The sequence below is a fragment of the Salvelinus sp. IW2-2015 genome, linkage group LG20 (genome assembly GCF_002910315.2).
Source record: "Salvelinus sp. IW2-2015 linkage group LG20, ASM291031v2, whole genome shotgun sequence".
NCBI classification, from domain to species: Eukaryota; Metazoa; Chordata; class Actinopteri; order Salmoniformes; family Salmonidae; genus Salvelinus; species Salvelinus sp. IW2-2015.
In genome coordinates, this window is record NC_036860.1 from 36264956 (window position 1) to 36288162 (window position 23207).

Sequence of the window (23207 nt, forward strand, 5' to 3'; positions counted from 1 at the left end):
TTCAAAACCATTTGTATTGAAAATCATACCCTGTGTATTTAAAAATGCCCTGGTGTACAGTATACTGCCCAAGCCTAGTTGTAGCTTCAGTTAGTAACCATACATGTCAGTCCGACGAACTGTCTGTATATTAAACAGTCTGAATGATCACTGTCAATGAGTCTGTGGCTGCCTGTGTTGACTGCATATCAAAAAATAATAACCAACTGATTAACCTACTCACCCAGAGGACAGAGTTGGCTGGAGAGAGTACGACCAACCTTGGTGTAAATGGGCAGAGTGAGAGAACGTGTGACCTGACTAATCAGACTACGTCACACCCGCATCAAAATATCTCAATTAGAAGGATTTTCTCAGAAAAGGAAAACAAATCTGGGAAGGATAAAAATCAGCCCTTATCATGAAATGCCACTGAATCTCTATCTGGCTCAGCAGAAGAACACTGACGTTGTTGTTCTAATGACATAACCATGTTTCATACATTGCAGTGGCTATAAGATTATCTAGTGTTTATCTGTGACTGAAATTAGGAGAGGAATTTGTTGGCACCGGCAGAGCTGGGCCAGTCGAGTTTGACAGTGCAGGCAAACTTTTTTTTTTCTTTTTTTCCCCGAGGCAGTCTGGGTGTTTAAGCAGGTTCCAGTGAGTGTGGGAGAGCACTGTCGCGTGTCCTAAAATGATCCCACAACCATGCACTTTAGTCTTTCTATTAGCTGTCACCACAGCAAATGCATGGCTTTTGTGTTTGTGTAATAGTATTAGGGAAATGTGCCATGTCAGACCTGACCACCATTCCAGACTTCATTGAGTCTGCACCCTTCAATTATGTGACAATCCGTTAACCATGTAAAAATTATATTTTGCACATAGTTGTCATTGCTATCAAGCACATAGCATTCTGTTGTATGCAGAAATGTTCTATGGTTAAGACCTAAGCTTACTATCAATACAATATGTTCTTGGTAGATTTTCATAAATAAGAAATAATCTATATATATGGTATGACACTGACGACACTTGCTTAATTGGCCAGATTGGTCTTGTCACAACATTCCCCCCTAAAAAATATACGAGTCGGATTTAATCTTTGTGGGCCATTTTGTGACGGAAATAAACTCTGTCATACGCTACCACAATGCCAACCGAGGAAAAGAAAGCATGATTTGTTTGCCACGTAAATGGCCATGAAAGTAAATATCCTCCAAGGCATGGCCTTTATTGCATTATGTAAGTTGGACGATAGCTCTGGGAAAGTTTTAGATCAATTTCTCAGCACAGATTAGAAAGCTATGAATCCCATTTATGGAAGAGACTCCCTCCTGAAATACTCTAAGAATTTATTTTTTCTTCGGGATGAAGAGACAATCAACCCGCTAAGCAAAGATCCGCAGACGGTGCTTTCATGTATGAAAAAAAAGGGAGGGAGAGAAAGTGAAAGAGGGGGGGAAAAAAAGATAAAAGCACTCCCAAAGCCATCTGGAAGTAGCCAGGACACACAAGGCTTGCTTTTATGCTACTAATTCCACTAGGAGGTGCAGCATAAAAGCAGAGTGTGGATATTATGTTCTAACTGTTGCAAACTATTAAATGGCCCCGGAATACTAATCTTGGTGGTCAGGCAGAGGGAGGACTATTTTTGACTGGAGTAAACTGTCTGTCGTTTGGGGCTCAGGAAGCCTCTCAGAGGAGATGCTTCTGCTCTCTGTGAAATTGATGAGCCGTCTAGCCAGTAGTGCCTTTCAAGTCTGAGCACAGTCAAAGGAGCTACTATACTATCCCTTCAGGTGTCAAAAATGTAGTTATAGATGAACTATACTGAACATAAATATAAACGCAACATGTAAAGTGTTGGTCTCATATTACATGAGCTGAAATAAAAGATCCCAGAAATGTTCTATATGCACAAAATGATTATTTCTCTCAAATGTTGTGCACAATTTTTTTTACATCCCTTTCCTTTGCCAAGATAATCTATTCATCTGACAGGTGTGGCATATCAAAAAGCTGGTTAAAGAGCATGATCATTACACAGGTGCACCTTGTGCTTGGGACAATAAAAGGATGCTCAAATATGCCGTTTTGTCACACAACACAATGCCACAGATGTCTCAAGTTTTGAGGGAGTCCACCAGAGCTGTTGCCAGAGAATTGAATGTTCATTTCTCTACCATCTACCATACGTCCAACTAGCCTCTCAACCGCAGACCATGTGTAACCACTCCAGCCCAGGACCTCTACTTCCGCCCCTTCACCTGCGGGATCGTCTGAAACCAGCCACCTGGACAGCTGATGAAACCGAGGAGTATTTCTGTTTGTAATAAAGCCCTTTTGTGGGGAAAAAAACAATTCTGAATGGCTGGGCTTGGCTCCCCAGTGGCATAGACCCACCCACTTGGGAGCCAGGCCCCACCCATGGCTGGTCCCCTGCCCAGTAATGTGAAATCTATAGATTAGGTGCCTAATTTATTTATTTCAATTGACTGATTTCCTTATATGAACTGAACTCAGTAAAATTGTTTATTGTTGCATGTTGCGTTTATATTTTTGTTCAGTATAGAAAGGACTGTACAGTGGCAGCTTGGCCTATTTTTGCCCAGCTGATTCTTGGCCTTTGTTGGCTCTCGGCCAATGGCCTGTCACTTCTCGAGTGTCGGTTCTATCGTTACTATATCTGGGTCCTGTGGTGCACTGCAGAGTGACTGACTAGGAGCTGCTTCAGAGGAAGAGGGCAGCAGATCTGGAATGTGTGGCAGGACATTGTAAAAAGTTTTAGTGAGGAAGTTAATGGCCCGTCACGCTGTCCACTTTTGTGAAGAAAAAAATGTTTATGGAATTGACTTTCTTTTTTCTCGCTTTCTCTCGCCCTACTTTTTCCCCTTTTCCACTTCTTGCTAGGAAATATTATGGCTCAGTCCCCCCTCACTCAGAAAAACAAATGACATAATGGAAAGAGCAAGCAGCAAACTCCTTTTGTCATTTGGCAGACATCTTGGCCAAAGATGAAGGTTTTTAGACTATTTAAGGTGAAGTATTTTCACTCAATACTTTTACTTTTGGAATTTGTATAATTTATATCACATTCCGTTTGAACTCGTAGGCAATAAAACTTTATGTGCGTTTTTAACTGGGTGAAAAATCATTTTGGATGCAAACGAAATAAACAAGTATGTAAATCAGTGCACCTGAGTGCAGTTAAACGCTGCATGTTTTCCACATTTCCAGTTGTTTTGATTTTTGGATTTCCTATTATCTCTGCTTGGCCATATCAGCAGTTTGTTTCTGTTGGCTCTGCGACCATGTGCTCCTAGTTGGCACTTCAGATGTCCACATATTTCAGACTGTTCTCGTCTTCAAGGGATAATCTGTATTAGTGATGTTCAGCTGTCACCAACAAATCTTCAGGTACATAGAGTCCCCTTGCTATTGGCAATGTATTACGGAAACTCTCACAATCCCACTGAAAAGGGATTATTACCATCTTGGGTTTGTGCATTTTTAAAGTCTTCTGTTAAACATTTCTGTCCGTCTTCCCTCCCAAAACAAATATTTTCCCTCCTTTTTCCTGTCGCATTTACTGTCCCAGAGGTAATTGTTGCCTACTGCCCCCACCCCCCAGGCATCCTAACTCTACTCTGGCCTTAATAAACCCAGTAGTTCCTTTGACAACGTGTGACTTGAAAGCAGGAAATAATGGGCCCTAAATGCTAAATCTTTACAGGTTATTGACCTGTGGAGAGAGCGCGTATGCAGCAGGCTCTGCCATCATTTCAGTTTCCCCTTTCTAGCCCTGTGACCATTTTGTTTCACTGCAGACACTGTAGCACCCATTTGTCAGGAACTGTGCAGCATTTCTACGGCTTCTGAACCAATTGTTCATGCCATCTTTGCAATACTGGCTCAAATACAGCAGCACCACATGAATGTCTTTTATGGCCACAGCTTGTTGTCTTTTGTTACATTTGAATACCAGGTTGCCCTGTCTTTGGTTGCTTTTTAGTGGCTGGACTCTTTTACATTGGCCGTTACTTTTGACTGGTACTGTTAAAAGGCATCTAGAGGCATCTGTTGGAACCGGCTTCACACAGTCATCTTTTTCCCCAGGCCAAATATAAAAGCTGGCAAATGACAACCGAAAACGCCTTACTTCCCCCCCAGCCTTCCATCCATTTCTCCTAAGCAATAAAGGCATTTACAGCACTGTAAAGACATGTCAATTGCTGTATCCAGCGGGTTTTCTGTGTCCTGCAATAGTCATGGGGGGGCGAGGGTTCACCTCATGGTCAGACTCTCAGGTTCATATGGAAAATATCTGCCGCCTCCCGTCCGCTCGCCAAGACCCAAATCCAACGGTTATCGCTCAGCTCCAACAGTTCAAAGAAGTGTTTATGTCCTGGAACATTCCATGACCTTCCCGGGCCAGGGGAGTGACACGGTGACTAGCTCTGGGTCTAGAGATGTTTGATACAGAAACGGTCCCCCACTAATCATGGCTACCATTTGTGAACTGTGGATGGTACTTTTTCAGTACATTGGTGTACATTTAGGCCTGCATTACGCACCAGTGGCCTGTCTGTGTTGGTTCAATTAACTTGGTTTGAGTGCAAAGGGAGAACTGCATCCACTCTCATCAAACCATTCAAATGAAAGCTGTCTTACCCTAACAAGCCATTTTGTTTCTGTCATCCCAACGGTCGCTTTTGAGGACAGCTGGCCCAAACTGGCCTGACCTCCACATTAGGAGTTGGTCTCCCTCTATTGTGGAGACCAAGGCTATTCAAATCAGGCCTCTTTGCCTTGAGGAATGGAAGTCTTCCTTGAGGAATGGCCCCTGTGTTGGAGGGAGCAGAGGGGGAACAGGGGCAGCCAGCCGGACTGACTTCAGGAGGTCCCGTCCTCATTTCCTGCCACTTCACACCAGCAAAGCCCCAGTGGGTCCTCTCTCTGCTCCCCGGCCCGGCTCATGTTTCCTCCCCAAAGCTTTAAGAGGCCTTTGTGTGCGAGCGCACCGGACCGAGGGGGAACACGCCAACATGTCATAACTTAAGAACGTCCAGCGACCCCCTTCCGAAAAAAAATGGGGAGTAGGTAAAGCCGGAGAACACATGGAAACTTTCACCTCTGTGGCAGAGAGAGGGAAGGTGTTGGGGAGAAAGAGTGAAAGGTAGTTTGTAGGGTTGTGATACCAGTATCATAATATTTTTCCATGGCAAAAATGAACACACAGCTTTTTAAAAAGCTGTTGTATGTAAAATATAGTGTGCTATAGCTCGGAAAATAAATAATTGACTCTGGATGACAACATAATGATGTTTTGTTTCCAACGTTTGGGCTGTTTTCCGAAATAAGTTAAATCCGCTTCGTGTTTTGTTTCTTTACTAACAAGTATCACGATACTAGTATCGTCCCGGCCCTAGTAGTTTGGTGGGCTGGAAGGATTTGTTTATTTTGGTTTCTTGAGTGGTTGGATAGTTGTCCTGGTAGGGAGGATGTGAGTTAGTGTGGCTGCTAAGACAAGCAGGCAGGCAATCCGGCCTTCAAAGGCCCAGACAAGGCTGAGGCCCAGACTAGTGTACTGCCTGAACAAGGCTCTAACTGACGTCAGGAGGGGGGGGGGGGCGTTATGTGGACTGAGATGCCCCTGGTCTCCCCAGGGCAAGAGCACTGAAAATAGCTTTATTATTCAGAGGAAAGAGCGAGCAACAGAGAGGGCGAGGAAGAAAAAAGCCTGTTTGTGACCTACTGGACAGACAAATTGGTTTGCAGGCAAAATGGATTAAGAGATTGAGCAGCAATAAACAAGGGTGACTGATTGTGCTGAAGCGCATCCATTTTGAGGGTTTGAATTCAGAGACTGCTTTGGTGTGTGTCTGTGTGCACGCACACGCCCTCACATTCGGCAAGTCAATATTTGTCTGCTTTCCTCGTCTCTAGACATCCTCGTTCTGAGCAGTAGACCATAAAACTGTCATGTGGCCTGAAGATTTTCTCTTTTTATTTCTGTTTTCCCCCCTGCTGATAACAATATCATTGTAAACCAGCTAACCGCTCTCCCATGTCCTTATGGTCAGGATTTGCAAGGGGGAAAACAGTTTTATCTTATCTACTGTACAGTGTTTGCTTACACAATCGTGTAATTCCGAGTATTTTGTCTGTGGGTCTGTCTGTCTGTCTGTGTCTGTGCTGCACGTGTCTATGGGTAGCTGTATGTCTATTTGTATAAATTACTGTATATGTTTGTTAGTCAGTGCTGTGTGCCCTTGGTCTATGTGTGTTGTGTCTGTGCGTGCGTAATACTCTCGTGTGTGCGTAACACACTGTGTGTGTGTGTGTGTGTTTTGAGAGGAATCCTGGCTGCGGCCCAGGATTTTTGTCTTGGTTGATAAAAAATGTGCTGCCTGCGGTACACATCTACTTGAGCGAGGGAACACACAGTTCTGGGCTGTCCTTTCCAATTGGCAGTCTCCGTACTGTTCTGTGACTGATAAGAGGGTAGTGTAAATAAAACTGTACAGCACAGCTCGTTACCGCTGAAGGGAGAGGAGAGGGAGAGAGGAAAAAAGGAGAGCGTGGTGTCTGTACTCATTGTTCTGACGGATGTGTGTGTAATTTTTTTTTTTTTGCACCCAGTTTACTGTCTTGCATAACCCATTTGTGTAGGCTCACCGAACAGCCAGGCTGTGTTTTTGTTGGTTTCTGTGTTTGTCTGCTCGAATATCCCTCCCTCTCTCTCTCTGTCTCTCTCTCTCATTCGATCTGCCCCCTTTCCCTCTCTCTCTCTCTCTCTCTCTCTCGTGCTCTCTCTCTGCCTCTCCACAAAAGGAACAAACTGCATCTTCTGTCTGAGAAGTGCCGTTGAATGGCATGGTTATGCGATCACATTGAGGGCAGGCTGTGTGTGTGGTGCGGCGCGGATGGGCTCCGTTAGATTGGGTTAGCACAGACACACCGTGGGGTGGGCTACTGGCACTTCCAATCAGGGGTAACCCCCCCTTACACAAACACACACTGTAGCCCTCCCACCGCGACCACTCTTCACTCAGCTCGAGTTCCCCCACTACCCCCCCACCTCCCTCCAATCTGTGCCGTGACTTTGTTTTGATAATAATAATTTGGTAGGTGCTTATATTTGTCCTATTTCACACATGTACAAGTGTGTATTATATGCCTGTTTGAATTGGAAATGTGTTTTTTTGCATATCCCATCTCCTTAAGGAGAAGGCAGCTTCCTCTCGCCGCGGTTGCCACGCAAGGCCATAAACAAAGTGTTCTGTTTCTTTTGAAACACAAAAATCCCGCTGCCAAAATATGTTGTGCAATATTACAGAGGAGGAAGCAAAAAGGGTCCTTCAGTGGCACGTGGCATAAACCACCACTCCCCCTCCTTTTCCCTGGGTTATTCGAAGCAACAGTTGTGCAAGGCCCATTATGTCAGGTTAGGGCCCGGTTGTGGCAACTTGAAGGAGGGAGGCCAAGGAGGGAGGAAGCGGGGGTTGTTAGAGAATAATTATTTTATAGCCACTTCTTTCTTTCTCTCTCTGGAGAGGCAGGCAGTTATTTTGAGCCGCAGAGTTGGTGCTTCCACTGCACTACCCGGGGCAGAGGGTCGGGGAGAGGGGGAGGCACTGTGCCAGGCATGAGTTTTTCTCTCACCTCTCCTCTGTCTGGCTACGAGATGCCTTCTATTGATAAAAAATAAGTAGGAAAGGGGATGAAAATGTATCACTTTAATTTGGGTTAGGGTTTTTCAGTGGCCCTCTGAACAGATCCTGCCTGCCAGCTGGGTGGCTGGCTGACTGGGTGCTGTGACCCCTCTATCAGTCCTCCTCCCCACTCAGACAGTAATGACCCACACCAATGAGGTGCCACAGAGGTTTTGTCCACATAGAGACACGTGCGTCACGCCGCCACTTCCTCTAAGGATTTATGTCCATGTGCCGGGGTGTACACTTCAGCCTCCCTGGGGAGCGGTTAGTGTTGCGCCATTTGTGGGGCCCCGGTTAACTAAGCCTGCGCTGTGCTGGATCCCCCCAGGTAAAGACTGAATTGGCTCATGGCCCCTTTTAGTGAGGACTGCTCATGGTTACAGTACGTTGAATGAAACTAGCAGTCAAAAAAGCATTATAGTCAATGCTAGGGCCAGGAGTTTTTCTAGACCAGTGGTCGGCAACAGGCGAACGGCGAGCCAAAACCGGCCTAAATAATACATGTATTTTTCATATTTGTTGTTTTTTTTGTATTTGAATTTTTGGTCAAAAGACACTCAAATCTCTAAGAATTCAGCTGAAAAGGATTTTAATTTAAAGTATTCCCGCAAATAAAATAAACATGTCTCAATGTAATCAAGGTATGAAATTATTGTATTTGAAAATAATCTTTTTTTGGCCTTAATTATGGTCATTTTACAAATTATTATAATTAAGTTCCTGCCTCCAGACCATCCTCAAATTGTCCAGCAGCTGAATCTAATTGCCTACCTGTGTTCTAGACTATGTGACCCAACCAGGAAAGACTCCTGACCCTATAATATCCAATAATCTCCATTGGGCTCTGGAAGAAGCAGGGGGAGCTGATTTTTATTAATGCAAATTTAAAATGTGATATTCTGTCTATCTCACCTGAACACGGTTCCCTCTCCAAAGGTTAAGTATCTTTTAACGGACAAATTGTGCCATATGTTCAACTCTGCATTAAACATCCCTGGCCATACGTTGCCTTAAAATATGCAGAAAATCAAGGGTATTACTTTGGCAAGTTTTTTTTTCTACTGAAGTCCATATTTCTGTAGAAGAAATGGCTATAGGAACTAATGCCTTGTGCTGTGAGTGTGTGAATTGACAGTTAAGGTCTAGTACAATAACTCGAACAGTTACATAAGTTACATAAGTAACTGGCAAATGTACAACTCCATCTTGTCCATCATGCCTCGGTGTAACTTGTCTTCCTCAGACTAACAGTGTAGCTGTTTTGTAATAGTGTTGCGAAACCTACACCCAGTTTCTCTCCATCTCGGAGACCAAAAAAAGTTATGAGAATTAACTTCCTGTTTTGATTTGCTGCTGCTGCTGCCGCCGGAGGGTGTCGTAACCCTTGGAGACAATGCCAAGAACAGAACAGCCAAGGTCTGGTTTAGGGTTCTCATTGTCCTGGGATCAGGACCACACAGGAACACCGAACACACCTGTTTGATATCTGGGTGGAGTAGGACAGCGAGTTAGCGAGCCTTGACGTGCTCCCATAGCACCCCCTGTTTGTGTTTTGATAAATACCTCCGCTCCTCATGCTGCACTCATACAGTTCAATTCAATAAACATTATTTTGTCATTGCCCCTGGCTGGGGAATAAATCACGTTTATTGAACTGAATTGGATTGAAGAAGTGCAGTGTGAAGAGAAGAGGCTCAACGTTGGCACATGTTCCCATACTGCACTAATAAAGCTGCTCAGACACAATGGCTCATGTAATATTCAGTACTATGTCAATACCAATTTTCAAAAATAGGAACATCACTTATACATCTGAGTTTGCTTGTTGCAGGTGTGTGGGAATTGTTTTTTATGATATCTTTAAAAGAAAACCTGCACACTGCTCTGCTCTTGGCAGTATCAGTTTGTTAATTTAAATACATGTTTTCACTACACAAAAATGGTATGGCTGTTCCGAAGGCTATGTAGTACTACCACACATGCTGTACTACGCAAGTACAGTTAGGCCAACTACACTGTAGGAACCATATTATGTCATCCTATATAACTACTGCTGTACACACCTTTTCTATTCATATACTGTCCATACGGTCTATAAACATCCATCCATATTTGACACCCTCCTGTCTCCTCTCCTGTGTTGCAGCTGGTGAGAAGGCCATTGTCTGTGACCAGTGTGGAGCCCAGTTCCAGAAGGAGGATGCTCTGGAGGCTCACAGACAGATCCACACATGTAAGAACACAGCCCCCCGCTTCTGCTTCAATAAGGCTTTACACATGTACGGGCCATGTTCCCCCATCACTCTGTGTTAGGGAGATTGTGATCTCTTTGAAACAGTTGCTCCACTCCCACCATGGTCTTGTACACCATCTATTTCTGTGTCTGTTGTGCAATTGTCTACAGTACGCTCTTGAGCTTAAAGTTTGAACCAATTCAGGCGAAACGGGTCCGATTGATGGCTATAAATATGGCCAAAAAAACATGAATTTTAGTGTGCCTAAATGGTCTGAAGCATATTGAGTAACGACATATGCTAGTTGACCTTAATGATAGTTGAGTCTTAGTGTTTTTACACCACCGTGAGTTTACAATAGGTGATGTATTATGGCGCTTGCCGCTGACCGAAGCAGAAAGACCCAGCGGTGAACATATCCACATGCATGGCTTCTGGCATAAAGCCGAACCCCTCTGAGTTATGGTTATAAGCCGGCTGGCTTGCGCCACAGTGGGCAGTGGAAGGTGAGGGTCTGGAATCTTCCCTGGCACACGGGCTCCCTCAGCCTGATGACACAGCCTGGATGCCAGAGAGGGGGAAGGGAAGAGACACCCAGACCTGGGACCTACCGTCCACTGGCTAGCTGGATGGGACTGGATCATATCAGGCCTTTTAATAAAGCAATGGTAATCAGTACGGGACTGGACGGTGGGGGAGTGCCTTTCACTTGGCAAGCCAGTCTTGTTAATCAGCGTATCAGCGACAGGAGGATGAGGATGGCGACGTCTTTCCAGCAGATTCCAAAGGTCACTCACTCATATATGGCCGACTCGGGTTTCCCTCCACTCACAGTGTGTTGATCCACCGCTGCTTGATACTGTGGGAAGGGTGACTAGGTGTGTTGTGAATGTTGGACTCCGGAGTGTGTCGGATGGGTCACAACCTCTGGTGTGTGTAGCATTGATGTGTGTGACCCGCGGTTTACTGGGTTACAGCCATTCTATCACTCCACACTTATGTGACTGGCCAAACAACAAGCCATCCTCTTTCAGGACTATGGACTGGTAATGTGATCCAAGCAATGTTCTCCTGTCACTATATCAACCTCAATGTCTTCCCAAGTGATACATTTATCTCTTCCTTTTTTTCCTCAAATGAAAACTTTTTCAGTAGATATAGTTTTGTTGTACTCTAATTCATTGAGAGTTAGCCATTGTTAGGTTGATGTTACTCAACCTGCAGGGAAGTCATGCTCTGTTTTGTATTCGAAATGGGGGGAGCTCCTCTGTGTACTGCAGTAGAAAAATACCCAAACAGAATCAGGATGGACTATGTGACACCCAGTATCATGGAGTCATTGACACGTCTCATCCAAGCCTGACTCGAACAACTTTCCGGAGCAATCTTGTTGGCCCCGCATTTTTTGACACTCGTGTCTCAGGGCTAGCCTAACTTGAGCAGGCCCCCTATTTGACAGCGGCTAGGGCCTCCGGAGCGGCCTTGACCAATCGAGGGTCCCGGAGTGAAGAGGGGTTAAACAAGGCTAATGATTGGACAGGCATACCAGCAGAAAGGAAGGCAGCTCTAAATATAGCATTCCAGTCTGGTCTAGAAAAATGGGCAGCACGACTTGTCTTCCTGCCAGGTATTGGAACAGCAGTGAGGCCAGTCTCCCTCGAGGCCCGCCAGGCTTATATTTTAAAATGTGCTGTAACGCATGGCTAGGCTGATACGCCGGCTCCATCCCTCAATATGCTCACCCATATGCTTAGCTTTACTCCGTTTACTAGCTCTGGAAAATGGGTTGTCACCTTATTCTGTTTGTGTGCGGTTCTGTGTATGCCTGTGTGGCAATACATAACTTACTGTACACTGTCAGGAAGATGATTATTCATACTTGAAACCGTTTAGAACAACGTTTCCAGTAAGCATGACTCATGTAAGGTGAGATTGAGAGGTGAGTGAACAGTGAGGAATCACTCTGTTCTGTTTACTCTCATTCTGCTATACAGAAATGTTTGAATGACACAAAGTTCACAATGAGATGTAATATACATCTTTTTCATAGTAAGAAAAGCGCTCCTCTGAGAGCTGCTGTGTCCATCCAACCCCAGAGAAAACAAACTGTTACTTAACAGCTAGAGATTTCTTCCTCTCCACTCACCTTCTACCCCCTCGGTCCACAGTCCGGTGGTTGTGTGACTGTGTCGCACCCGCTATGTAAATAGTTAATGAACGTCGACATGGAGGTGTTGTTTAGGATGACCAGAGTTTTACGTGGCGTCGTAAACGTCCGGGTCTCAGATTCCTGGCAGTGCAGGCTGACAGAGAGCGTACAGAAGGGCAGAGAGCGAAGGCCTGTTCTCACTTGTTCCCCTCGTGCAGTCATAGCGCCGTCTCCTAAACACCCCCCCCCGCGCATCTGAAATACTCTGTCAAACTGTCTGTTTTTTACATGTGTGCTGTACACTCTAAACATTGGATGAAAGACTTGAAATAAAAATTATTATTATATAAAGATAATATTAGTTATTGTGCAATTGGAGACCTATTATTTTCCTTTGTAATGACTGTAATAATAATTAAATATAAAACACTGTTTTTGTACAGGGGTCGAACACCAGACAGAGGAAAACATAGGAGGGGAAAACATTGTTGACCATCAAAGCCAGATGTTATCTGAGCGGCTGCTTGGCAGCAAGGGTTGTTGTTCTCAAATGACAATATTTGGCCCTGAAGTCATGCCCATTTCTGGGTAATGCTGCTCTTTCAATGGGCACTATTGTGGCATCCCTTCTGGCCAGTTGACGTCAGAAGTATCAGCTGCCACGGTGCTTCTTCAACCGCTCAGACTCACACTGCTTGTGAAACAGGCTTTATATTTAGCGTTACTTGGTATGTATCCCTGTGCATGCATGTACATTACTCAGAACATGCACGGTATGAACACATGAATGTATGTGTTCACGCAGTAGGTTACTCCACTGCACTGCCCTGGTCTGGCTTACCTCATTTTTTTATTATTATTATTTTTTTTTTAAATTAAATTTTACACCCTTTTCGTGGTAGTAATAGTAATTGTTAGTAATTACTATATTGTCTCATCGCTACAACTCCCGTACGGGCTCGGGAGAGACGAAGGTCGAAAGCCATGCATCCTCCGAAACAAAACCCAACCAAGCCGCACTGCTTCTTAACACAGCGCGCCTCCAACCCGGAAGCCAGCCGCACCAATGTGTCGGAGGAAACACCGTGCACCTGGTTCCCTTGGTTAGCGCGCATTGCGCCCGGCCCGCCACAGGGGTCGCTGGTGCGCGATGAGACAAGGATATCCCTACCGGCCAAACCCTCCCTAACCCGGACGACGCTAGGCAAATTGTGCGTCGCCCCACAGACCTCCCGGTCGCAGCCGGCTGTGACAGAGCCTGGGCGCAAACCCAGAGTCTCTGGTGGCGCAGCTAGCGCTGCGATGCAGTGCCCTAGACCACTGCGCCACCCGGGAGGCCCCAGGCTTACCTCATTTTTAAGGGCAGCCCAACCTGACTCCCACCTACGGCGCCTTCGGAAAGTATTCAGACCCCTTGACTTTTTCCACATTTTGTTATGTTACAGCCTTATTCTAAAGTTGATTTCAATTGTTTTTTTCCCTCATCAATCTACACACAATACCCATAATGACGAAGCAAAAACAGATTTTAAGAAATGTCTGCTAATTTATAAAAAATGTAAAACTGAAATATCATATTTACATAAGTATTCAGACCCTTTACTCAGTACTTTGTTGAAGCACCTTCGGTAGCGATTACAGCCTCGAGTCGTCTTGGGTATGACACTACTATCAAATTTCAATCAATCAAATGTATTTATGAAGCCCTTTTTACATCAGCCGATGTCACAAAGTGCTATACAGAAACTCAGCCTAAAACCCCAAACAGCAAACAATGCAGGTGTAGAAGCACGGTGGATAGGAAAAACTGCCTAAAAAGGCCAGAACCTAGGAAGAAACCTAGAGACGAACCAGGCTCTGAGGGGTGGCCAGTTCTCTTCTGGCTGTGCCGGGTGGCGATTATAACAGTACATGGCCAAGATGTTCAAACGTTCATAGATGACCAGCAGGGTCAAATAATAATAATCACAGTGGTTGTAGAGGGTGCAACAGATCAGCACCTCAGGAGTAAATGTCAGTTGATTTTTCATAGCCGAGCATTCAGAGTTAGAAACAGCAGGTCCGGGACAAGGTACCACGTCCGATATACAGATCAGGGTTCCATAACCGCAGGCAGAACAGTTGAAACTGGAGCAGCAGCACGACCACGTGCACTGGGGATAGCAAGGAGTCATCAAGGAGTCAAGGAGTCATACTCCTAGCCCCCCGACACAAACTATGGCAGCTTAAATACTGGACATTGAGACAGGAGTCGGGAGACACTGTGGCCACGTCTGACGATACCCCCGGACAGGGCCAACCAGGCAGGATATATAAAAGGTTGGCACACCTGTATTTGGGGAGTTTCTCCCATTCTTCTCTGCAGATCCTCTCAAACTCTGTCAGGCTGGATGAGGAGCATTGCTGCACAGCTATTTTCAGGTCTCTCCAGAGATGTTCGATCGGGTTCAAGTCCGGGCTCTGGCTGGGCCACTCAAGGACATTCAGAGACTTGTTCGGAATACACTCCTGTGTTGTCTTGGCTGTGTGCTTAGGGTTGTAGTTCTGTTGGAAGGTGAACCTTTTCCCCAGTCTGAGCTTGTGAGTGCTCTGGAGCAGGTTTTCATCAAGGATCTCGCTGTACTTTGCTCCGTTCATCTTTGCCTCGATCCTGACTAGTCTCCTTGCTGCTGAAAAACCTCCCCACAGCATGATGCTGCCACCACCATGCTTCACTGTAGGGATGGTGCAAGGTTTCCTCCAGACATTCAGGCCAAATAGTCCAATCTTTGTTTCATCAGACTAGAGAATCTTGTTTCTCATGGTTTGAGAGTCTTTAGGTGCCTTTTGGCAAACTCCAAGCAGGTTGTCATGTGCCTTTTCCTAGAGCCACTCCTCAGTAAGAGTCTTGGTGGTTCCAAATTTCTTCCATTTAAGAATGATGGAGGCCACTGTGTTCTTGGGGACCTTCAATGCTGCAGAAATGTTTTGGTACCCTTCCCCAGATCTGTGCCTCGACACAATCCTGTCTCGGAGCTCTACGGACAATTCCTTCGACCTCATGGCTTGGTTTTTGCTCTGCAATGTCAACTGTGGGAACTTATATAGACAGGTGTGTGCTTTTCCAAATCATGTCCAATCAATTGAATTTACCACAGGTGGAATTCAGTCAAGTTGTAGAAGCATCTCAAGGATGATCAATGGAAACAAGATGCACCTGAGCTCAATTTTGAGTGTCATAGCGAAGGATCTGAATACTTATAAGGAATTTCTGTTTAATTTTTTAAAATAAAAATGCAAAAAATTCTCAACCTGTTTTCACTTTTTCATCATGGGGTATTGTGTGTACATTGCTGTTGAATTTGTTTTATTTAATCAATTTTAGAATTAGGCTGTAACGTAACAAAATGTGGAAAAATTCAAGGGTCTAAATACTTTCCGAAGGCACTGTATATCACTTCTCATATAGCTCCGGAGGGTTCCATCTCCACCTCACAAGTCACTGGTGGAATCACATTATAGCACCTGACATTGATCATTTAGCAACACGCTTGAACGACACACCCCCTCTCACATGAGACACACCCCTCTCACACAAGACCCATCTTAATGGTTTGAACTAGGAGGAGAGAGATTCCATGTCCTGATGTGACTTTTGAGCTTGATGACGTAATATGAGTGCCATCAATGCATCTACATCTGCACTGTCAGTTTTTGCCCCCCTCTAGAATTGGACGCTCTTGCCGATCATGCAAATTATCTGAATGTCACTTGGCATTGGAAGCTCATCTGATTTCGTCCAAGTTTGAAAGCGAAGCAAGGTGGGGGGGTTTTACCCTGTTTTCTCCCCAATTTTGTGGTAATCCAATTGATCGTTAGTCTTGTCTCATCGCTGCAACTCCTGTACGGACTCGGGAGAGGCAAAGGTCGCGAGAGCTGGTCATCCTCCGAAACACAATCCAAAGCCGCACTGCTTCTTGACACAATGCCCACTTAACCCAGAAGCCAGCCGCACCAATGTGTCAGAGGAAACGCAGTGCACCTGGCGACCGTGTAAGCGTGCACTGCACCCGGCCCACCACAGGAGTTGCTAGTGCACGATTGGGACAAGGACACCCCTGCCGGCCAAACCGTCCCCTAACCCGGACGACGCTGGGCCAATTGTGCGCTGCCCCATGGGTCTCCCGGGTCGCGGCCGGCCGTGACAGAGCCTGGACTCGAACCCAGAATCTCTAGTGGCACAGCTAACACTGATGCAGTGCCTTAGACCACTGCAACACTCGGGAGGCCAAGCAACGTGTTTTCCATGAGATGGTGGTAGTCCTGTTTATAGACAAGCCCTCTGACCGCTCCTCAGTGAAAATCCCTAAATAATGGAAGGGACTACCCCTCCTTTTCTATCCCTCTCTCCCCCTTTTCCTCCCCTCCCTTTTTAAGTCTTGTGTTACAGGGAAAATATGCTAAACATTTTGGAGAGGCAACAGTGGGTTTAGCCGGTGGGAACACGGCGTGACTCCAGCGACCGGGCCACAGAGTAAACAGTTTCTTTCTCAAGACAGAAATAGTTTGGACAGTGAGCAAGAGAAAAGGGAGGACAACACGCCTGTGTTATGGCACAGGGAGAAAATAAGCAATGAGGCCTCTTTCCTTCTTTCTCTCGCTTTCCCTCCCACCCCCACTTTGTTTTTCTCTCCCACATCTGAAAATGTTCACACTGGTGGCCTTCCAATCAGTCCCCACACACACCCCTCTCACGTGACTCTCCTAAATTGGACCATTGCCACCGGTGCACAGGGGTCACGTCAAAAGTGTTGATTATCTCAATCACATTAGGCGAATGGGAGCGTCTGTTTAGCATTTAGTTAATTGTGACGTTATTAAGTTGTCAGTGAGCATTAGAGCCACAATGAATAGTGTGTGCGTGTGATCCCCACATAGCCTTGGTATGAAGCGTTTCTGTTTGCCTGAAAGATCTTAAATTCTGGTGTGTTTATGTGGAAATCAAGGTTGAATAAATAGATGTATTACCACACCAACATTAACCACGTTTATTCAGCACAAACCATCTAGAAATGGTAACTGGAGGTACTTGAAGGTTATCGGGTAACGTTTCATTTTTGATTGTCGCGTTAGCATCATGAAGGCCCCCCTGCTGCGTTCATCGGGTGCGCAGTAATGCTGATGAGCATGGCTAGACGCTAGCCACCATATTTCACTAGCCATTCATTATTGAGCAAGCTGTCCTTCACTCCGGCAGATTACCCATTTGTCTGTCTGACTGCTGAATGCCCGTGGAGGGCACTCAGGGTCGACGCAGATATCGTATTGTAAACCACAGTGGAGTGCACTTGTAGCAAATGTCTTTGTCCCTTCTTAGTACCCTATTGAGGCATAGTTGTCATAAGTGTACTGTGTATGTATTATGTAGATTTTTGTGTCCTTTTAAACCACTATGAATTGCAAGGACACTTTTGGCTGATGTAAAAGTATTTGTCCCCTGTTAGGTCATCAGGTGTAATGCTGAGATATGTGTCCTTGTGAGACCTGGAGTGACAGTTGATGGGACGGCTAAACTGTAGAGAGGCTGGGATTGGTCCCCTTGATGGTCCTTCCTCCCAGGTGATGCCTAGTTCCCACCGAAGGTCACAGGGTTCAGAGGAAGGGATACTGTATCTCCTAAATATACCACAAGAATGGGCTCACCCAGACCGACCCCCTTCTGATTGAAAGAGGAGACTGAAAGAGGAGAATCTCCTTTTGATGTTACTGGTAATCAGAACTCAACCGTTCCCATTTTGTTTTCACCTTCTCTAGTTTTGCCCAGTCTTTTTTCAGTCATCATCCTGTGTGAAAGCTCTTGATAAGTGGAAAGACTGAAAGCGACTGAGAATACATCAGGGTCATTTGACTTTGCGGGAGAAGTTTAACAGGTGACATAGGCCAAGCATTGAAACCCAAACCTCCCACTGTCCCAGTTAAAATAGTTGTGCTATGCAGTATGGGTAACATTTGCTCAAGTGCAGTTAAAGAAATCTTTCAGCTGACTGTCATTCAGAATCTGTGTAATTGCAGTTGCCTTGGGCCATTACCCTTCTCTATTTTTATAAATGACTTGACACCGGTCTTACAAGATGCTAGAATGACTATGCATGCAGATGATTCCACTCTCTACATGTCAGCACCCAAAGCCAGTGAGGTCACTGACATTCTAAATAAGGAGTTAGTCAGTACCAGAATGGGTGATTTAATAATGCACTGGTCTTAAATACATCTACAACTAAAAGCATTGTATTTGGTTCAAAACAGTCTCAAAGACCTAAACTTCATCTGGAATTGTGTAAAAAGTGTGTGACCATTGAGCAAGTTGAGGAAGCTGAACTTTTCATTTGCTCCCGAGTGGTGCAGTGGTCTAAGGCATTTAATCTCAGTGCTAGAGGTGTCACTACAGACCCTGGTTCGATTCCAGGCTGTATCACAACCGGCCGTGATTGGGAGTCCCATAGGACGGCGCACAATTGGCCCAGCGTCGTCCGGGTTAGGGTTTGGCTGGGGTAGGTCGTCATTGTAAATAAGAATTTGTTCTTATCTGACTTGCCTGGTTAAATAAAGGTTGAATGAAAATTAATAAACTCCTTGGTATAACATTGGATGGTCAAATATCATAGTCAAGTCATATTGACAAAGTTGTTGTGAAGATGGGTTAGGTATGTTTGTTCTAAAAAATAGTTCTGTGTTTTTTGACACATCAAATGTACTAGTTGTTCAGGCTCTGGTCTTGTCCCCACAAAGGAAGACCCTGTAAAGCTGCAACTGGCTCTCAAAGGAGAGCAGTACGTCTTGCCCGTAACTGCAAATGTAACAGATGTCCAGCAAAGACGCAAAGTCTCGTCACTAGTATAACAGATGTGATTGTACTTTGTAACTCTGTCCAGCCAGCAAGCCCAGTTGACTGATGTTTATTCACTTGCATGTCAATATCAGACTGGTCCTTTTGTAATCAAACATCACAGTGACAAAAATAGTACAAAATACAACAAACGTAAGTACCTGACAATAGACACAAGGAAGCACATTAGATGTGCAGGACAACCGTATGTTGATGGCTGTAGATTTTTGATTGGTCTGTTAGCATGGAAATAAGTGAATTAGCAGGGAGCTAATGTGACCACTACAATTAGAGCATGCATGCTAACTCATCTCTTACTGCAATAACATACGAAACACATCCCAGGATGCCCACAATATTTTACAGGTAGCACACACGTTGTCTAGTGGTTAAGAGCGTTTGGCCAGTAACCGCAGGTCGCTGGTTCGAATCCCCTAACCAACTAGGTGAAATATGTTGATATGCCCTTGAGCAAGGCACTTAACCCTAATTGCTCCTGTAAGTCGCTCTGGATAAGAGTTTTCTAAATGACTAAAACATAAATATATACACATCAGAACATGTACATTGTAGATATGAAAATAGACGTTTCAGAGCGTGACCTACTGTACCGCTTGCCTGTCAATATCAGTTTGCGGTCTCCCTCTATCTGCATGTATGACCAATGGCATAACACCTTACTGATATGTAAATTCAACCAACCAATAGGAATACATAAACATCGAATACCTATTTCTGCAGTGTCAAGTGAAAACATAACTAACCCTGTTACACATATACAGAACTAACATCAACAACATGCAGGCCAGTCTTTCCAGGTTGAGGAGATGAACTGCTTTTCTTCTAGTTTTTATGAGAAGTATTACTGTAATGAAAATTCCAGATTGTCTGCCTAATCAAATAACATTCAGCTCAGACACCCATACATACCTCACAATACATGCCACCAGGGGTCTCTCCACAGTCCCCAAGTCCAAAACGAATTCACAGCAACGCACTGTATTATACAGAGCCATGGTCGCATGGCACTCCCTTCCATCTCCAATTACTCAAGCAAACAGCTGTATTACCTTTAAAAAAAGGTGAAACGTCTCTTGGAACGGCGGGGACACACACACACTCTAACACACACAGGTTTTTTTTGTATTCTTTATTTTGTTTGAATATCGTTGTATTTGAAATTTGTGTGACTGTCTTTGTCTATCAGTGTACCAGTGTGTTGTGTTTTTTCTGGACCCCAGGAGGAGTAGAGGCTGCTTCTGCAAAAGCTAATGGGGATCCAAATAAACAAATACATATTTTAATAGTGGATCTATCAACCTCTTCTGCAGCCCTAAAAGGCCTTAAACTCAACGCTCCTCTTCTCTCCGCTCTCCTAGACATAACTTTTTTTTCTCCTCCATCTCGCTCACTCACTTCCCAAAATAAGAAGTGTACAAGTGGTCTGAGTCAGTATCAGTGACCAAATTAAATCAAGTGCAGACCTAGACTACAGTCTCTTCTTCTTCTCCCTGTTTTTTCTCTCTGCTCCCCTCTCCAAACAAATTTTTTCCCCTGATAGGATATAAATGAGTTTTCCAGGCGTAGGGATGCTCAGCCGGCCTGATAGATACCATGCGGTGGGACGGCGGCAGGCCAACACCCAGAAGTAATCATCCGCCGTGGCAGGAATGTTTAGCCTTTAGGCCAAGTGTAAATTCCCACAATGAGTTGTGCGTTTATTGACTGTGCCTCGTGCATTTTGAGGAGTCTATGCGAGGGGCAGTGTGTGTGAGTGTGCACCGACACAGCTTCCTTCCACTGCCTACCCCAGCCAGTGAGAAGTACCCAACTGGGCCTCTCCGTTCTCTAGCCTCTGGGTCACGGCTTAAAAGGTGTCGTGGTGGCATTGTGGCATCGCCACGGGAACATGGGGAACAACACAGTTTTGGGGGTAGTGAAGGAAGAGCCTGTTGTAGAAGGGGGGGGATCTGGCATCAAATTGGGATATCAGAATCCGTTTGGCGGAGCAGTCGGGGAAAATCCATCAGTGCGAGCGGGCTTTATGGCACATTGTTGGCGAGAGACTGCAGCGCACGTCCGGAGGGGGAAATAAAACGTTTCGTAGGGGAGATTATGGACTCCCGGAGGTTCGGCGATTCACGCTCCGTAAAAGAAAGCCAGCAGGAAGCTGGAGAAGCTGGGCAATCTGGACGCCAAACCCCCTCGCTCTCAGAGATGTCTCTCAGCACGTTACAATATGACCCCAGCAGCCCATCCTGTCTCCAACACGCATTAACTCCCCCAGATTTAACATTCACAACACTGTAGCCTGGCTGTCTTCCTATTTGTCTCGGTTTCCCACCTTGAAATATTCCTACCACATATTAACCTTGTGGCGTGGGGGCTTTATAGCCAAGGCCCTTTTGTCCACAGCGGTATTGGGAGTACATTTTCCTGCATAGTTAGATTTGAGCCGTTTGCGGACATCTTTAGAAGTGCTTCATTGTGTAAAAACACAGTGACGCGAGAGGCCACTTTTAATTTACAGTGCAAATACCTTTCGATTAGCACAGAAGGAATTGGTAGAGGAGAGATGGGAGTTGACTTACTTTCTTTTTTTGTTGTCGCCACAGAAAGAGGAGAAGGGTTTGAAATGGCTCTTCTGTTATTTAATTGTGAAGCGGGGAGATTAGTGTGAGCACTTCCAACCTTTCACCCCGCACAAAGGAACCATCAGATCTGGTTGCCTAGTGACATGAGTTTCACACTGGCCAATTTAGCCGCTCACCGTCGCTCGCTACCTGTGTTCTGTGAAAGGATGGTGTGTGGTGTGTGTGATTACACAAACCTTAGCTCCCCCCGGCCAATCGACTGGACTCTAATGGCGCGAGGAGCAATACAAATTAAGATGGCCGCCGCATCCTCTCTTTGTACATCTCATCAAATCATATAAAAGTTAATGTCCCCGGAACAATGACATTCAAAAGGCAGTTTAGGCTTGGAGAATGCTCGGCTGTAAACCAGGGGGAGCACCAAGGTATGTAGAATGTCCATCTCCAATGTGCACTGCACAATCAAAGTGCACTTAACAGTGTCATATTGATTATGGTGGCTTAACCTCGGTAAATCTCTACTCTGTGTTGGCATTAGGCCGATAGACTCAGTGAGATGGGCCACTCTTCAAGCCAGATGAGCTTGTGCTTTTCCTATTAAATCATATTACTGTGACTCGGAATTATGGGTATTGCTGTCACTTACAGTATGCTGGCGTTTGTCAAAGTCTGACAAAATGCTGTGTGACTGGAGTGACTCAGGATCATAGCCTAAATCTCTCACAGAAATGGTGTGGACTGCTTTTTTTTTTTAAACAGAGTCTGACAAACGGAAGCAGAAAAAAGAGTGGAATGTGGAGGCATTGTACCTCGGAGGAAGGGACTAGTTTTCCCTCGATGGCGGATGACAGTGCGAAGTGGGAACTCAGGTGGGACCCATTACTCCCATGGAGGGCCTGGTTCTTATCAGTTAATAGAAGATTTCAGAGGAGCAGGATTGTTTTGATAGATGGAACCTGGTCAGGCCTTTAACAAGTCACAGAAACCCCACAAAATGAAATGGCGCTAAAGCTAGATAAGGCTCAGAAACTGTGAGTCGGCTCAGTGTTAATTCCTGAAAAGGAAGGGGAGGGGTACATTTTCTGTGTGTGTAGGTGAAATTGTGTTTTTTCTGTGTCAAGAATGTTGTCAGATGGTTATTCTGGTGTTAGGATTTCCAAACGGGCTGGATAAGGGCTTTGTCTATTTGCACAGGTGTTGGCTTTGTGAGTGAGTCAGCGCTTCTACCTGATTATCCATTCCTCTAGAATGCTGTACATTTAATTAGCAATTTTGTGGGGCTTGTCATTACTGGTAAACCTTTGATCTGGGTTCTTAATTCAATATAGCCTCGTTTGGTTCAGTTTCAACTCCTATATGTCTCTGCTCCTTTTCCTTTTATTTTTTACTTCATCTGGAATCCACAGCATCAAAGAAGAAATAGGGAAAGTAAGAGAAAAAAAATAATTTGAAGACTGTGCTCTAAGTTAGTTTGGCTAATTATCTCGGTTTAGTGTAATTCTGGTCCGTCTAGTTTGGTCAGTTTGTCTTGGGAAATTAGAGGGTGTTAGCTAGTGGCTCACTGTGTTTAGTTTCATTTCTAGACTATGAATGCCTGTTGGTGTGTACACTCTGGCCCCAATTGATCCCCCAGCCAGGAGGAAGAGATAAACAGCCCCCCCC

The 23207-nt window shown here is 45.1% G+C and overlaps 1 protein-coding gene across 3 annotated transcripts in view; it reads left to right on the forward strand.

Annotated features, from left to right (window-relative positions):
• Positions 1-23207, forward strand: part of LOC111980466 (zinc finger and BTB domain-containing protein 16-A) — a 124472-nt gene that overhangs the window by 69872 nt on the left and 31393 nt on the right. For all 3 annotated transcript variants that reach the window (XM_024011204.2, XM_024011202.2, XM_024011203.2), the window contains exon 4: positions 9850-9936. In XM_024011204.2, coding sequence (XP_023866972.1) covers positions 9850-9936 — 87 coding nt within the window. The remainder of the gene's footprint in view (positions 1-9849; positions 9937-23207) is intronic.